At 42.5% G+C, this 18,878-nt stretch overlaps 1 protein-coding gene across 39 annotated transcripts in view; it reads right to left on the bottom strand.

Moving 5' to 3' along the window:
* DST (dystonin) overlaps positions 1 to 18,878 on the bottom strand; it is a 503,614-nt gene that overhangs the window by 82,378 nt on the left and 402,358 nt on the right. For all 39 annotated transcript variants that reach the window (XM_059077098.2, XM_067005926.1, XM_067005928.1 and 36 more), the window contains one exon: positions 15,579 to 17,050. In XM_059077098.2, the coding sequence (XP_058933081.1) occupies positions 15,579 to 17,050 (1,472 nt within the window). The remainder of the gene's footprint in view (positions 1 to 15,578; positions 17,051 to 18,878) is intronic.

Here is an 18,878-nt window from a genome sequence, read left to right as displayed (position 1 = left end):
GTTACAGCTGCTTTATGAATAATAATGAGAAAGTAAACTAAATATAAATTCACAATATTATCAAAACCACTCAGGTCAGAAAGAGAACAATAAATACCATATGATATCACTTACACGTGGAATCTAAAATATGACACAAATGAAATTATCTATGAAGCAGAAACAGACTCACAGACATGGAGAACAGACTTGTGGGACTTCCCTGGTGGCACAGTGGTTAAGAATCCACCTGCCAATGCAGGGGACACAGGTTCGATCCCTGGTCCGGGAAGATCCCACATGCCGTGGAGCAACTAAGCCCGTGCGCCACAACTACTGAGCCTGTGCTCTAGGGCCCACAAGCCGCAACTACTGAAGCCCATGAGCCTAGAGCCCATGCTCTGCAACAAGAGAAGCCACCGCAATGAGAAGCTCACACACCACAACAAAGAGTAGCCCCCCCTCACCGCAACTAGAGAAAGCCCGTGTGCAGCAACGAAGACCCAATGCAACCAAAAATTAATTAATTAATTAATTAATTTTAAAAAGAGAGAGAGAACAGACTTGTGGTTGCCAAGGTGGGGGGAGGGAGGCACTGGGAGTTTAGAGTTAGTAGATGCAAACTATTACGTATAGGATGGATAAACAACGAGTTCCCTTACTGTAGAGCACAGGGAACTATATTCAATATCCTGTGATGAACCATAATAGAAAAGAATAGAAAAAAGAATGTATGTATATGTATAACTGAGTCACTTTGCTGTACAGGAGAAATTAACACAACATTGTAAGTCAACTATACTTCAATTAAAAAAAAAAAAAAAAAAAGAAGGTACAGAAAATGCTAAGGAGCAAAATGTTAACAAGGGCCCAAGATGAGCCTTCCTGGCAAGAATCCTTATAGGCCCTTCCAAGGATGCCTGCCGCTAACTGGCAAATGACATTTGAGACTCAAATTGGAAATGGGGGTCACTGACAAGAAGATGACGTGAGCCAGAGGGGCAAATACAGGGAAAGAAACAGAAAAAAGAGGTAGATGGGCACTGCAGTAGCGTGGATCGCTAGACGTCTAGCACCTCAACGTCTGTCAAGATGCTGACAGGCTTGCAGGATGCACGGAGGCCTCACCCCATGGATCTGATCACACAGGGCCGGCGCAGCAACCCTGGTCACCCTTGGATCACTGCCTGCACTGTCGGCAGTTTTCCAGCACTCTCCCTGCCGACTCTCCATCCCACCCAACTTACAGGCCCCGCTGCCTGTAACTGGCAAAAAATCGAATTAATGTATTAGGGTAAAATGCAAGTTCCACGAAACCACAAATTTCTCTTTTCCTTATAGTTGTTCTATACCCTGGACCTACCACAGTACCTAGCTTGTAATATGGACCTGTTAATGATTTGCCAAATGAATATCAGTATAGAAAATTTTATTTATACCTTGGGGTATACGATGATAACCCCTCAATAGATAATACTGGGGGGGGGTACATCAACTCTTTCACAGATAATACAAATGTTTTTAATATAGGGCTTGAAGGATGCTAGGAAGGCAAATAAATTAATTTAACTAAGGAAGGAAAGCTTCAGCTAGAGAAGGTAAGACAAGGTTTGGGGCACTGAGTCATTATACTACAGGCCACTATATAAGTATATCAACAGTCCAGGTGAATGAACAGTTAAACAGAATATATGAAAACAATAAAAACATATATCAAAATAGGACTTAAGAAAAAATTACAGGCACAGTACGGAAAATAATTTTGAAAGATGTAGAGGCTGCCAGAGACAAACTCCGCCAACTCTGGAGCAAGCCCAGCACACAGGATACTTCTGTATTATAGTATGAATGAGTAAATTAAAGAACAGCAAACAAATAAATGATCATCTCTTCTAAAAGTCCCCTCTTAGCAAAAAGCCCCAACTTCTTCCACAGAAAATCCAGACAGTTTCCACACTGGCTAATTGTTTCTATATAACAATACTCAGTATAAAAAGTCAACCACACATAAACAAAGAATTATAAGAATTCCCCAAATCATTGGGAAAAAATTACCATATGTCTTTCATGACTTTTAAAAAAGGCATTAATTTACCTAATAAGTCAACAGAAACTTACAGGAAGGTGGTGAAAACAGCATTTGGTGCTATGATCCTACTTCTTTTCGATACCACTTTCCAAGTTAACTATTTCTAGGAACTAATAGCTGTAGATATGTTTTACTACTTACCAAAAAAAAGAGTGAGGAGGGAAACTGCTACATTTTTAATTCCAGGAACTTGTCTGGTACATACGGATGCAGGGAAAAGTTTTATTCTCCCTCACAGCTAATTTTCAGGGCAAAACAAAAAAATCCCCAAAATCTAATAAAAACGTTCCCGTAAATTGCCTTAACCCCTGGACTTGGTTTTAAAGAAATGAATTTCAGGGTTGCCTATCAGCGTAGTTCTGGGTGAGTCTGTGTTAATTTTCTCAAGTGCTAACAAAAATACACTAAGGGTTAAAAAAAGATAACTACTAAAGAATCTATATACTCCTAAGAGTTTAATTACTTTCTACAAATAAACTGCAAAATACTTTACAGTAAAAAAAAAAAAAAAAGTACTCTGCTAAGCTTTCAAACTAGCATGCCATTTAATGCAACTTCACGGAAAGGGCATCCCTGATTAGAGCAATTATTTCATAGACTGCTAGTGTCCAAATTCCTTATCTCTCAGTAACAAAATACCTAGGAAGAGAGACTCTCCCCCCGATCTAACCCATGAGTACACAAACACAAGAGAAGCTTAAAATAAAATAAAATTACCTCTGAGGCAAAGTTTACCAGAAGAGCTTAGGAAAAGGACCAAAATAGCTGAACTTCAATCTAAGTGGGAAGAAAAAAATTACAGGCTTGACAACCAACCTCTCTCTATTACAAGGCAGTACGCTTTACTTGCTTACCTCACTCACCACTTACCAAAAGTGAGGGGCTATACAAGTGAGGGGCAAAACACAGCACAATTACCTCTCTCCCCCATGCAGAGCTACCGAGAGAACGTTTTCAGGACGTGTAAAAAGTCCTCATTTTGAGGACAGCACTTCTCAGACCACAACAATACCGTGTTGGTACCTTCCTAAGCTCGTACGAGCTTAATAAATCCAATATAACTGCCCTTAAATGGCAGGGTCTTAAATCACAATTTGTGGAAAAGCCTAAGCCTAACATAAATTCACAGTGGAGGCATTCAAATGAAAAGGAACAGCCACCATCTCTACAACCAGGAGCAGGACTCCAAACAGCTGGGGATAATCACGCTCCTCAAAAAACGGTCCCTAATTAATTTGTTGTTATGATCATATCAATATCTGCCATCTGGTAGGGTACTAGTCAAACCCCCCCAAAGACAAGACCGGATTGACCATGATTGGAAACACCAGTGGCCACTTGACAACACTACCACAGACCTTGGGCGTCACAGTTTCCCATCTCCGTTAATTACCTGAACTGAGTGAAAGCCATTACAGACAGGGTCCAAGGTTCCTGCCCGGGCCCTTGTTTTTCGGGCAGCGGCTTTCTTTCTTACTGCTCTGAATTTTGGGGAGCATTGCATAGGGATCGCCTCCATCTCCTGGGCAGAAAGGGGAGCCTCCATGTCCTCTTGAGACGCTCCGTTGGATTCCTCCAAATCGTATTGTGTCAGTAATGTCAGGTTTTCTACTAAACGTGCGCTACCCCCATCTACATCATTTCCCCCCAGATCTGTGTGAGGGAGAGCCAAATCCTCAGGAGAACCTCCCATAAATTCCCTACTTCGTGTTGTGCTTTGTAATTCTCCTGGTCCGTATGTTTTCCCTTCTTCTCCGGGGTTAGAAATACACTTGTTTTCTCCCTCTCTTGGCAAAATGAATGGGTCAGCCTTAAGAGTGCTCTCTTTGACATCATTCTGCAGGCAGCAATTTTCACCACAGATTTCCCTTGGACCGTTGACACGTTTTGTTTCCTCTGGTGGAGAAACATCTTGTAAAATCGTTTTGAAGTTGTCATCAAGGTGGGCGCTTCTGCATGAAAGCAAGGGGATTTTCTGTTCGCTGATGGAATTAACAGAAAAAAAGGGTCTATATTGCTCTGCTATGTGAGTATCTTCAGCAGATGACAAGCTTCTAATTCGGGACGGGTCTCCAGGTAAAATGCCCTGTTTTTCTTCCCTCTCGGCTGGAGGACTGCACAACCCAGAGTCATCCTCCTCCGACGTGAGAGAATTACTACCCCCTCTGCACTTGCCGGCCTTGGTAACAGCATCTGACAGATCAGGAGGTTCAACAAAAGAGCTTTCACTTTTGTTTGCATAATCCATAAAATTGGCTGGGACGAACATTCGCCATGACCGTCTATGCTCTTTCTTTTCTGCGTGAGATTTGGCTTTGGGTAATCCCGTGCTTCGGATGATATCGCTATTTAGTTTGAGGGCATCAAAGATCATCTTTTCATCGAGTTTGTGAGTTTCACGGCCTCTCAGCTCAAACGCACTGGAAGAAGCAAGGGCACCATTGGAGCATAAAGAACTGACATCCAGTGTTCTGTGACTGTAGGGTAAAGTCCGATCTGTGAAATGCCTGGAAGACAGGCTCCCCTTGGAACCAGAGTCGATCTGCTCATTCAGCCTAACCGTGTCGTAGATGGAGCGCTGTGGGACGTAACAGTCCTCTATGTTGAGGTCCTCCTCTTCCTCACCCTTCCCTACACAGGGGGGATTCTGACGTAAACAGTCTGGTCTGCTCAGCGGCTTGCCCATTTTGGAGACAGTTAAAACAAATATTGCAGCTCTTGACACAGAAAGTGGGAAATAAGGCAACGCATCTTTCAGCAAAGCACACTTCTGGACAGAACTATAAAGTGTCTCCAGCCCAAGGACACATCTCACATAACACACGTCGTCATAGATGAGGTGTTTCAGGCCAGAAGCAGGGCACCGGTCTACTTTGCAACCCTCCCTTTACCTGGTGGTTTGAGAATGATTCTCAAAAATAAAGTGCATCAAGAGCAGAGAATAGAAGTCTCCTTCCTTCTCCTACCCAGAAAGGCCCCCAGAGTTCCCTTTCACATACACTCCAGAACACAGAAAAAAGAAAACAAATAGTACATTTAACAGTGGCTCAAACACTTAGAACATTCCATTGTCGGTCCATTTCCCTTTTTATTCTAATTTTGCATCTGAGATTTCCAGATTAAAATTTCCAAAGGAGCCAGCATCTTAACCGGCTGAATGTTAATTTCAGCAGTGCTCTGGTTAACTGTAATCCACTTAAAGACGGCCTGCAAAACTCCATCTCTTTTATAAATAAACCAAGGTTCAGAAACTTAAAAGACAAACCCAGGGACCATGGACTGTTCCAATGAAGGCACAGAACAAGTCTTCAGAGAAAAATAAGTTAAGTCTAATGCGGTAAGAAAGTTCAAATTTTCTTTTACTCTTTTTGGGAGTAGCTATAAATAATCTTGATTCGAAAGGCAGTCTTTCTACCCATATTAAGCTTCTTCGAGACTATTCAGAATTATCCAAAGAGGAAAAAAATAGGCTTTTGGGCGGCCAGGCCAGTACAATCCAGCGACCGTTTAAAGTAAACAGAAAGCACGGTGTACTATAAACTCCCCTAAAAAAAAAAAAAAAAAAAAGCCATTTTCAAAGACTCTTATCTGATCCTCCTTAAGACGACGGATCCACCTGAGGCAACTGCAGCAGAGAAGAGCTCCGGGCTTCCTCTAAGGCTCGGGCAGCTGGGACCCCGCCGGCCTTGAAAGGCGCAGCTGGAGGCGGCGGGCGGGCGTCCCGAGCCCGGGCGCTCCCGGGGGCGCATCTGCCGCGCGCCCCTCGCCGCCGCGGGGCCCGGGCTCCCACTCCGCCGCTACGCGCTCCCGAGACCGGACTCCGTGGGCATATCCCCCGGACTCTGGCCCCGTCCGGCCGGGAGCCCTCGAGCCTTTGAGGGGGAGGTGCCCAGAGGCGGGCGGCTGCGAGGCAACCGCCTGGTGGTGACATCAGCGCGAACCAGACCCGGTCCTGGAGGCGCGGGGAGGGCTGCGCGGGTTCGCGTATCTGGTAACTGGGGAGGTGGGGGAGGGGCGAGCAGAGGCGGAAAAGACACCAGGAGCCCCGCCGGGACTGCACCCCTGGGAATAGGAAACAGGGATAAGGGCTAACAGGTCCCCATCCTTCAGCTGAAACCATACTCCCGTGCGCTGCAGCTGCGGACTCTTAGACGTTTAGTGTCTGCGAATGCAGAGCGCGCATCACTTTCAAGTCGACTCTTGTGTCATTCTTTTTAAAACCCAAGTTCAAGTAGAACTGTTCTCCAGAGTCAATTATTCCTAAGGACTCAGAGCCCTGGGCACCGCGGACATGAATATTAGTCGTTACTACTAACCATTCATTCCTCTTGAATTTGATGCAAGGCTCCGGCAAAGATCAAGGGCAGTTAAATGACTCTGGATATTTCATTAACAAAATCACATCCACATTTTTTAATCTACTGAATAAACACTCTTTAAAAATACTGTTTGAAAATTAACTCAGCAAGCCAAACTAAGGTTTGGCTTTTTTGGGGGTGGGGGGTATTTCATAGATTCATTTAAATAAAGTAAAATCTATCCATTCCTTATCTTATGAAATAAGCAACCATGCCAGAGTAGCAGATAGAGGGCAGATTTTCTTTCCTCAATCTCACAAAATAATCATTTGAACATAAGTAAAACTGTGCTGGCCCCAAGTGAAGACAGTTCTATTAAAAACAACCCTATACTTTCTCTGATAATTTTACAGAAAAGATGTGGGATGGACCTTTTGTACCTTTCATGAGAAAATATTTCAAGATGATTTTTATAAACCTGAGAACTGAATCTTAAAAAAAAAAAAAAATCTATCCATAACCGGAACTCTACAGGTTACACACCCATTCAACAATTATTAGATGCAACTCAGTATATGGCCATCATGAAGTTGGAAAAAATACCTATAGCCAACTATAAGGGAATATATACATAATAAACAACCCATCAACATGATAATATCAATGCCCACTCTTCAGAGTCAAGAAGTGAAATACTGCAACCAGCACGTGATCCTGTCTAAGCCCATAGTCTGTTCTGACATGTGGATCATAAGACAAAGAAAAACGTGCCCACAGTTACCACGTTTGAACCGTGGGTCCTGCACTAGGCTGGAATCAGCAGAAACTAAGGGTTTGACTGTCAGTTGCCATTACCTTCCCATATAAGCTATTTATTCCTGGCTACATGAATAATAAAGTTTCCAGAGAATGTGGACCAGGGCCTTTCTCTAAACAGAGATCCTCCCAGAACTTTTCATAAGAAAAAATGGCCCTAATTCTGCCCAACTTAGGCTTTAACTCTGGATCATTAGCACAATTCTATTCTAGTCTTATAACCTTCTGTAAAGCTAAGAACAGCAACCTCACATTTCAGGTGGAAAGTACACTTTTAAAGCTACATAGACCATTCATAAACGCAACCATTCATCAAACAGTGCCCACTATTGCCAAACAGCAGGGAGAGCCCTGGCAAAGTGCTGGTGCCCAGAGATGCAGCAGCCCCGCCCATTCATGGCTTACAGTAAAGTGGAGAATATGGATGAGAAAGTGAGCAGAGTACAGCTGGGAAGCAACAAGTGCTATGGGAAAATGTCCTCTCGTTGATTATGTTTAAGGATGTGCCATTTATTTAATAATTGAATTCCTATTTTATTAAGCTGATTTCAACTAACTCTACAAAGGACGATCCTAATAGATTCTGATTCAAATTGAAATTTGTACTCTTTATATTACATTGGTATTGATGATGACACCTTGCATATTTATCTTTGTGACTTGGAATCAAATTCCAAAGATCTATCTGGATAACATAAAAGAACTCAAAATTACAGCAGAACTGGACTGGCTGACCTTTTCTTCCTAAATGCGGTTTATGCAGCTACTTTCAATGCTATGGTCTCTAAAGTTAGTAAAATCGAGATGTACTGCACTGTGTTAAATACTAATCGTGATACCTAGCTCTCCCACATTTTCGTAAGAGAGAAATACACAATGAATAAAATGAACAAGGTTTTTCTGAGAAGTAGTCAACAGTATTACTTCATACACACAGAAATCACAATGTTAAACTGGTCTCAAAACATAACTTTACACAGCCTACTAGATGTGATTCAGTTAAAAAAATCTTCTAAAGGCAGATGCTTTTAGAAAAGTACACAAATACTAATTGAATTATAAACAAAATAGTATAATTTTCTCATTCTATATTTCTAAAATTAAATTAAATCTTTTAAAAAGAAAAGTTCCTGAAAAATCTTACCACAAAGTACAATGATTCACATCATAGAAGAGGTAAAAGACTAATTTTACCAACTGAAACATGGAGTTTTTAGAGCTGAAAGGCTAGAGGTATTAGGAAATTCAAGTGCTGTAAGTGGACAATGTTTGTGAGTAAATGAACTATTATCCATAAAAACTGACCGAAGTATCTTCCTGGCCCAGTTGCTCCTGAAATATGGATTAGAAGCCAAATAAGAGATGTGGTTTTTTGCTGTGAGTACAAAACTAGGCCTTAGAAACAACAATTTCTATTATTCTTTCTAAAGTAGATATGCTATTAGCTCAGGAAAATGGAAAGCAACCTGTGTTCTTAGTTTTCAAACTGATAAACAACTTCACATAAATGGGTCAAGGGTTTTCAAGGATAGTCATCAGATGAACATGCAGTTGCTATTTATTTCAGTGGAAAATAATTTATATTTGAAGGAAAATAGGATATTCAGACCCCATGACAAAAGCAAACAAATTCAGAAACACTTAATAGGGTCACTGATCTTGATGGGAATTTATCTTGAATGTTAAGTAGGATCTGTAATATGCACTCCTCTTCTTCCTGGAAGTTACCATCACAGCATTTACCTACCCAAAGCTATTATTTAATGAATGATTACAGACCTAGAGAAACATTTAAAAAACATAACATTAACCCATAAAATTTTCTTATCAAGAAACCAAAGCATCATTTCGTAACGACAAAGCAAATTCCTCCCTCTCTGCTCCCATTTCTCTCTCTCTCTCTCTCTCTCTCTCTCTCTCACACACACACACACACACACACACACACACACACACCTTTAAGCAACTTTCCATGAGAGTAAAATAAATTATGTAGATCTCCTTTTATCTAAGGAAGGCCCATGATAAAGACAGGAGATGCTACAGCCTGCTGCTTTGTGTGTGCTGGTGGGTGTGTCTGGGCTGGGGGTGGCAGGGAGAACCACTTTAAAACGAAGATACAAATTTATCCAGTTAACAACAAAGCCACCAAAAAATCCCCTGGTATAAAATCTCTGGCTGGGACTGCGTTCAGAACAACCTATTTGAACTGCTTGATCTTTTTTTTTTTTTTTTTTAAACTGGAGTATAGTTGAGTTACAATGTTGTGTTAGTTTTAGGTGCACAGCAAAGTGATTCAGTTATATACATATAACTGAATATATATAGTATATATGTACCATTTATGACAAGATATTGAATATAGTTCCCTGTGCTATAGTAAGTCCTGTTGTTCATTTTATTTAGTATAGTAGTATGTATCTGCTAATCCCAAACTCTTAATTTATCCCTCCCTCCCTCCTTTCTTCCCATTTGGTAATCGTAAATTTGTTTTCTACATCTAACTCCTGGATCTTAAATGAAGCCATAGGAGTTAAGAGGCCACATGACACCAAAAGCATGGCGTTAGTTAGAAGCAAACATGGAAAGAGCCCTCGTGCCATGTTCCCCCACCAGGACAGCCTTCCGGAGCAGGAAGGAGGCCCTACCGGCTCTGCTGGTGTGTGTGGTGGGACCACGGAGTCTTACGAACCTTTTGCCATCACATCAGCGCCATGCTAGTGGCCTCATGCAGCCTCTGCTTTGGTGGGCCTTCTCTGTTGCCCAGCATAGGTGGTATTTTTTCTTCCTAACATCTTAAAGCCACTCTGACATAACTGACTGAATACTGTGACCTTCCTACAAAGCCCATGCATCAAAGTACAGTTTCTATAGTGAAAACATTGTCACCTTTAAAAATACCACAGGAAGGTGTTATGAAACCTCCCTGATAACACAGGCTCATTAACAAAAATCCAGTCAAGTAAGAACATATCCCCAAGAAAAACCTCTTCTGTGACAGCTTTACTGAATTTCCTCCTGTTCTTGACAAAAACAGAGAACAATTTGTCATTGACCTCTATGTAACAATACGGGCCACTGAGAAATCATTATTAAAGCATTCTTTGGACAGTTTAATTTTATCTCTAAAAATATGGTGACATTACAGAGGTTGTTGTAGGATCATTTAATAAATATCTTAAGAGGATACTTGGAAACTGATTTTTATTTTATTTTTTTTGTGTGGTACACGGGCCACTCACTGTCGTGGCCTCTCCCGTTGCGGAGCACAGGCTCCGGACGCGCAGGCTCAGCGACCACGGCTCACGGGCCCAGCAGCTCCGCGGCATGTGGGATCTTCCCGGACCAGGGCACGAACTCGTGTTCCCTGCATCAGCAGGCAGATTCTCAACCACTGCGCCACCAGGGAAGCCCAGGAAACTGATTTTTTTTCAGCCATACCATTTACAATTAGGACTCAAACCTCCCGGCTTCCTCAGCTTCATGGCGCCTGGCATTCTAGTTCATCCAACTTGCACAGGAGGATGCCTGGGTTCTACACTGCCTTCCCCTGGACCAGAGAACATTTATCACAGCACAATTACATGTGTTCCGGTCTCTGTCTCTGGTTTCAACTCAGCTTAAAAATTCCCTGCTTTAAGAAATCTTTGGTTCAGAGAGACTTGTACCAGTGATATGTTCATTTGTGGGAACAAACCGAATGACAACTGGAGCAGCGACAGAGTGGCCAGAAAAAACAGTAAGCAGGTTCTGGATAAGACTTTTTACCACGGCCTAGATGGAGCTGGGGAGGGTCATATATTTATCTGGGATGTGACTGTATATGTTCGCTAAAACATCAAGTTTCTGTGCTCTTCACTGAAATGAAATCAATTCAATGTGGGGATAATTGGCTGTTGATGACATCACAGGAAGGCTGGCATGTATTCCTTGTATAGAGTTGGTATGTCTTTGAAAAATAAAATAGAAATGTGGAAACGTTAATATTACCTGATAATGTAGTTTAGATTTGAAGATAATCTTGAGCAGGAATCTTAAACAGGAGGTAGGGATGGGGGGACTTTTTCCTTTCTGCCTAGGAATTTATGACAGTGTACACAGAATTAAATGCAATAATATGGAAGTATAAGCAGAAAAACGGTACACTCTGGGTTATCAACAGTAATAGAAAATACCTCAGTCTTTAGACATTTTAATCCAATGACTAATATTTAGAAGTAGGAAAGTAATCCAAATTGTTTAAAAACCTAGCTAAAGTAACATAGAGGGTAGTACCAATCTCTTCAGAAACTTGGAATAGCTTTCACTGACAGTGAATTAGGACTTTTGGTTCAGAACAACATTTGTTTTCAATCATTATGTTTGGGTTGGTATTAAACATGAATTAATTTTATCCTGTCAAGGACATTAACTGCTATTTCCTAGGTTAAGTTTAAGGGGGAAAAAAAAAAAAATGGAACCCAAGAGGTCTGTCATACCTAGTTTAAGTAACCCATTAAGCTCCCAGTGAATATAACGTACCCCTACTGAGTAACTGTTATGAAGCTTCAGAAAGACTCTGAAGGCAGCTTATTCTATAGTGTGAAAAACTGTTATAAGATTTTGCCCATGACATTAGGTTAAACAAAAGCTACCAGGTAGAGTCATGTCAAACTGCATTATATTTCGAAGTCGGTAATGAAAATAGACCCAGTACTTTGGTGCTTTTCTGTTTCATTTTTAGAAATTATAAAATAGCAACATACTAGTTTTTTTACTCAATACATACTATTCCACTTAAAGCAATTCTTTAAATCTTCCTAAAATATTATGTTAAAACTAATGTCCAACCAAAGCTTAATCTCCAACAAAAACTAAGTGAAGATCTGAATTGAGATAATTTACAACTTTGATCAATAAAGACATAATCACTAAGACAAGGAAATGTTTGGTGCTGGTGGTAACTGTCACTATCCTCATCACAACATCTAAAGATATGTTTCTAAGACAACACACACACACATTCACCTCCTGTTATCATAGTGGCTGGCTTTACAGAACGTGTTCTACATTCCTTAAGTGAGTGTTCCTGGTGTTCTGGGTTAAAATAAACAATGGCTGATTGACAGATGAATGGATAAAAAAGATTTGGTACATATATACAAAGGAATATTACTCAGCCATAAAAGAGAAGGAAATAATGCCATTTGCAGCAACATGGATGGGCCTAGAGATTGTCATATTGAGTGAAGTCAGACAGAGAAAGACAAATATCATATGATATTGCTTTTATGCAGAATCTAAAAAAAAATACAGATGAACTTATTTACAAAACAGAAAGAGACTCGTAGACATAGAAAACAAATTTATGGTTACCAAAGGGGAAAGGTGGGGGGGAGGAATAAATTAGGAACTTGGGATTAACACATACACACTAATATATATAAAATAGATAAACAAAAAGGACCTCTGTATAGCACAGGGAACTATACTCAGTATTATGTAATAACCTATAAGGGAAAAGAATCTGAAAGAGAATATATATATATATATATATATATATATACACACACACACACACACATATATACATATATATATAAAACTGAATCACTGTACTATACACCTGAAACAAACACAATATTGTAAATCAACTATACTTCAATTTTAAAAAATCAGAAAAACAAACAAACCAACAAAAATGGCTGGTTATTCAGGCCACCCAAATCAGTCTACAGCAAAGATGATTTGAAAATTTCCCAGAGAAATGTAAGATGTACAACGTGATGAATAAAGTTGACCAAAACACTGCATTATATCCACCAAAACATCCAGGCTCTGACACTTACTACCCATGTGACCTTGGGAAAGTCACTTCCCCTCCCTGGGTCTCTGCTTCCTTACAATAAGATGGGGATAATGATAGTACCCAGTTCTCAGGACTGTCAAAAGGATTAAAGACAGTCTAGAGTCATGCTTGACACACAGTAAGCCCATAATAATTGTTAACTGTTGTAAATGTTAGTTTTTAGCACATACACTCGCAAACACACACACACCGAAAAAGAATCAGTGAATGTGTAAGCATCTTTATTTACCATAGTATTCTTATTGTTTTACCTGTGGCACTGGCATATACCAAATGCAGATGACTCTCTGCTTGGAAACTTTCATTTCAGTCACTGGGTCTCAAGACACTGAAGATACATATGTCGTGATAATCTTTATTACTGAATTTCATTAAAATCAGTCAACTCTGGGCTACCCTGGTGGCGCAGTGGTTGAGAATCTGCCTGCTAATGCAGGGGACACGGGTTCGAGCCCTGGTCTGGGAAGATCCCACATGCCGCAGAGCACCTGGGCCCGTGAGCCACAACTACTGAGCCTGCGCGTCTGGAGCCTGTGCTCTGCAACAAGAGAGGCCGCGATAGTGAGAGGCCCGCGCACCGCGATGAAGAGTGGCCCCCGCTTGCCACAACTAGAGAAAGCCCTCGCACGGGAACGAAGACCCAACACAGCCAAAAATAAATTAATTAATAAATAAATTTTAAAAAGTTTTTTTTAAATTGGTCAACTCCTTCCAAAGTAATGAGAAAACACATAGACACAGCACGCCAAGTGGCTTATTTTAGAAGACATGATCACTTTGTTTTCCTTCACAGTCAAATAAAGCAATCTGTGTAACCATAAACGGTAACGGTGCTTATTTTGTGCTTTTCAGTTTCCAAAATAATTTCAAAGCAATGCGTGAGCGAGCCCCTCCTATCCCTTGCTTGTGCTTCCTTTCTGAAGACTTCTCCACAAGCAGAGCCATGTTTTTCACTGTCCTCGTGCCTGGGGACCCAAAGAGGGGGCGTGGACAAAGCAGCAGCACCGATATTATTACTTTTGCTCATTTTCCTATACGTAGTTGAAGCAGTGAAGAGAGATGAAGGCCTGCTCTCTTTTTCTAAACAAAGTCACAGAAAACCCAAAGAAATGATAATGTTTCACAAAACCATGCTCAACTTTCATCAGTACAAAGACCACCTGATCACTGTCATGGAAGCGTTCAAGCTTCGTCAGTTCCCACAGAAAATCCCGGAGACTCACTCCTAAGCACCCCCCCAGCCCATGTCTTCCAAGCAGCAACTGCCACAGAACTTTGTTTTTCTAACAGACAGTTCTCTTATATGAAATCTTTATTTTGCAAACCACAGTGTGAAAGTGCGACAGAGTAATGAAGTTAAATCAACAGTGAGGCAGCTTCCTTCACCTTCCAGAATCAAGACCCAAATACAGAACTGCAGGTTCTTAAGCCCTGAAGAAACTGGGCTTCAAAGGTACTCTATAAACAGCAAACAACCATAATAGTAACAAAGAAGAAAAAGAAGCTACTTTGAAGTTACTTTTCAAAATTCAGTCACCTAAAAATAACACCACGAAAAAGAAACAAAGGAAAGACTTTGTCAAGTACAACAGCACAGAATTCAGGAGGTCTATTTGATTTATATTCATTTCTCCTGGGAAATGATTTGTTGTTTTGCAAACTGTTTCTATTTGATCCTATTTGACGCTTCACGGGCTGGTGGTGGGACTCAGCATCACACCAGCCTTTGCTGGAAAGTAAAACGTACCTCATGAATAGAACAGGATCCGCTGCAACCCCACAGGTTCCTGTCAGCCCTGTGCAGCAAAGGCTGGACAGCTAGGACCCTCCCTGGGCAGGTGACCCTCTCTCTGTCCCCAACGAGATGTGAGTTCTGCACCTGCTACCCTAAGCGGGTCCAGATGGCTGACCCTGGACCTCGCCCACCCTCTCCTCCTGCTCCATCATCAGGCATCACTGGGTCCTGCCGGGCGGTACACATTTCTCAGCCCCAAGGCGCTCAGAGTCGCATCGGAAATAATTTACTCCCAATCGTCTGGGGCCAGGATTACAACAGGGAACTCTACTCTGCCTTTTAAAGGAGGAACTTGGGGAAGAAATTCAATTAAGAAGGAGGAGAAGACTATAAAAAGGGAAAGAGCAGGAAAAGACTATAATTCACCATGAAAGAAAATGCTGGGACACAAACATGAAGAGAACACACTTTTGACGTGATGGATGGGCCTCCGTGTTCGAGTTTAAAACACGGACGTGATCACTCCAGAGGGCAGCTGCGAGTGACATCAGAAACAGACACCAGCTTTCCAAGCACCCTTTGACCTCCTAATTCATCACAGGCCTTATCCAATGAGGGCCCAAAGCCCCAGGAAGGTTGGACTCACCCCACGACGTACCTTGATATCCCCTCCGCCCACGGATGCTCAATTAAGCTCCAACACTGCATGACAATCCTACTTGAAGATGCTACAAAATAGGCCATCTCCTTCTATACGGATCAGTAATGTCTTTGAATAACCAAAACACAGAGTACAAAGGAAGCACTCCCTACCTTGAACACATCAAGCTGCTGGTTAATCATCTCTGTTTCCATGCCGACGGGGCCTTGAGACTCCTCGTGCTCTTCAGCCTTCTGGAGTAGAGTAGAAAATTCCTTGAGTTTGCTGTAGAATTCTTCGAGGCGCGTGATGGTCCCTTCCACCTGCTCTTCTCTGGCTTGTGCGCGGTCCCGAAGCTTGTTGCACTGTTTGCTTAAAGCCTCCAGGTCCCGTTTGATGCCAACCAGGTCAGGAGAGGCTTCCTCCGTGGCCAGCATCATCTTGCAGGTCTTATTGGCATTGGTGTTGCTTGCGATGAGCGCTTCCAGTTTCTCCAGGAAGGCTTTGATAGCCTCCCTTTGCTTCTGCAGCGTTTCCACATCTCTCCCCACTGGGGCCATGCTGTCCAACTCATCATCAAACTCCGTGAACTGAGAAAACATCTCTCGGATGGTGTTCTGGAAATGGCCGATGCCCTGAAGCTTGGTTTCTAAGAAGGAGCACTTTTCATCCACCTGCTGGCTGAGGGCGCTGTGCTCCTGGGCTAAGGCTTCTGCTTGGAGGAGAACCTCGGAGGTGCCCTTGGAGTCGGAGGCCTCTGCCACCAGGTCCCGGGCGAGCCCCTGGGCCAGATCGACCTGAGTCTTCAAGGTCTGAAGGGCTTTCTGCTGAGTCTGCAACACAGTCAGGGACTTACTGCTGTAAGCCTGGGGCCCCAGAGAGTCGTGCATATCTAGCTGTTCCTTTGCACACTGAAGCTGCCTCTGAGCTTCTTTGGAAACTTCTTGAAATTCTTTAAGCTTCTGGGCCATGTTCTCCAGAGAGAATTTCTTCCTGTGCACTTGCTCGGTGACCATGTCCACCTTTTGGAGCAGGGATTCCTTCTCCTCTGCCACCGCCTCTTTGTCCATTTCACAGATGCGGAGCAGGCTGCTGGCTGCACTGTTTAGCTGTTCCACCATCCCGAAGTGCTGGTCCCTCTCCTTCTGCAGATCCTTTAACTGGGCAAGAGATTTCTCTGTCTCAGCAGGATCCAAGCTACACTTCATTTCTTTGAGGCTGTTTTGACACCTGTCTATCCATGGCCAGAGCATCTCCACATGTTCTTTATACTTGAGAGCTTTTTCCAGTGAATCTTTCACCCTGTCTTCTCTTTCTTTCACCTGCTTCTGAAATCCATCCCAGTTGGTTTTAATCGTGTTCAGTTGTAACTGTAACGCCACCTTCTCAGACCCTTGTGTTTTTAGTAACAGGTTTTCACCTTCCGCCATGGTTTTCTCATAAATGTGAGACTGGGCGGTCAAAGTTTTCCTGAAGTTTTTCTGATCTTCCATTAATGACTCCAAGACCTCGACTTTGGCTGATATCGGGGGAGACTTGTTCTGTTCTTCCTTCTTGGTATCCAGCCAAGCCTGGAAATCTCTAGACATTTGTTGAAATTGATGAGAGCTGGCACAGGCTGACTGAAGATGCTGGACGTGGTTCTCTAAAAAATAAAACCACAGACATGTTTATTTTACATCAAAATGTTGAATAAATCTGCAAAAAAGCCAAGAGAAAAACCACCGAATAAATACACAGAATAATCTAAACGCAAGGGCTACTAGCACTGTATATGAGGAGGACAAAAGCGCTTACGTTATGGACAAAGGCGGTGGGGGAAGGGCAAGAAAAGAGACAATGGAGGCTGGATACTAGAGCCGCCGCCTCCATTCCAGGGCGGGGAAGTGATAACTATTCAAAGCTCTAGGTGATGCTGATAAATAACCAATCTCTTATTAAATGTGACTTTTCCACCTGTGTGATTTTTTTTTTTTTCCCTTTGGCCCTGTGGCATGCAGGGTCTCAGTTCCCCGACTAGGGATTGAAACCGTGCCCCCTGCAGTGGATGCGTGGAATCTTAACCACTGGACCGCCGGGGAAGTCTCCACCTGTGTAATTTTTACCCATCACGGAGGCAATGTAAGGCAGCCCATGGGGACGACATGGGTCTGGATCCCAACTCAGCCTCTCAAGAGCTGGAGGGCCTAGGGTGAATGATTAAACCTCTGGGCCTCATTTCCCCAAGTGTGAGCTGGCAACACTGATAGAAGCTGTCGTGGGAATGAGGTGATGGCGCGTGCAAGTAAAGCTCTGAGCTGAATGCCTGTCACGGAAAAGGGTTCCTAACAATAGTCACCATCACTGTAATCATCATAGCTAATGTTTACTATCCGTATCACATCAAAATCAAGGAGTAAGTCTGAAATGGTTGCTATGATCAGTAAACAAATCCAATCAATTATTTAAAAACATCAACCGAGTGCCTAGTGTTACTTGGCAAATGACAAACACAGCAACCAACGGGCTCTCCCCTGGCCGGCCCTTCTCGGGCCGAGGAACTGCTGCTGCTGCCTTGGACCATCCTGCGCTCTGCGACCACAGAGCGACGGCCACAGCAGGCGAGAGAGGAAATCGTGCATAATGCTTCTCTCTCATACGTTTCTCTGGAAAAGCTTCCAGGATGGAGCCAGACGAACTAGCTGTTATCAAGAAAATGATGCCAAGCCTTTTTAAGTAACTGTAGTCGTCTCCTTTTCTGGTGAAACAAGACAGTCGCATAGCATAAACACTGACACCTTTAAAAACCAATTTTTTTTTTTCACTGTTTTTTTAAATTGAAGTATAGTTGATTTACAATGTTGTGTTATTTTCTACTGTACAGTAAAGTGATTCAGTTATACATATATACACATTCTTTTTCATATTCTTTTCCATTTTGGTGTATCACAGGAGACTGAATAGAGTTCCCTGTGCTATGCAGTAGGTCCCTGTTGGTTATCCATTCGATATAATATCCTACGATAAACCATAATGGAAAAGAATATTTAAAAATAAGGTATATATATGTATAGCAGTCACTTTGCTGTACAGAAGAAATTAACACAAGATTGTAAATCACCTCTACTTCAATTAAAAAAAAATTTTTTAATAGTTTGCATCTGCTAATCCCAAACTCCCCCCGCATCTCGCTTCTACCTGCCCCGCCCCTTGGCAACCACAAGTCTATTCTCTATGTCTGAAAGTCTGTAAAAACCGATCTGGAGTACCTGAAGTTTCCATGGGCCTATGTGAAGTCGACTTTGCCGGCACGGGGTCCCCCTATCATCTGTGCAGAACCCCCCCGCCCCTGCAACACTGTGTGTGCATGTGAACCCAAATCTACCCTCCTTGCATGCACCTCTCACTGCGGGCAGGTTCTCTTTAGGGGCCTGGTTTCCCCAACAGCTTGGAAATAGGGAGTTCACTGATCCCTACTTCCAGGAAATACATGC

The sequence above is a fragment of the Kogia breviceps genome, chromosome 10 (assembly GCF_026419965.1).
Source record: "Kogia breviceps isolate mKogBre1 chromosome 10, mKogBre1 haplotype 1, whole genome shotgun sequence".
Classification (NCBI taxonomy): Eukaryota; Metazoa; Chordata; class Mammalia; order Artiodactyla; family Physeteridae; genus Kogia; species Kogia breviceps.
This window is presented reverse-complemented; position numbering and strand designations above follow the sequence as displayed.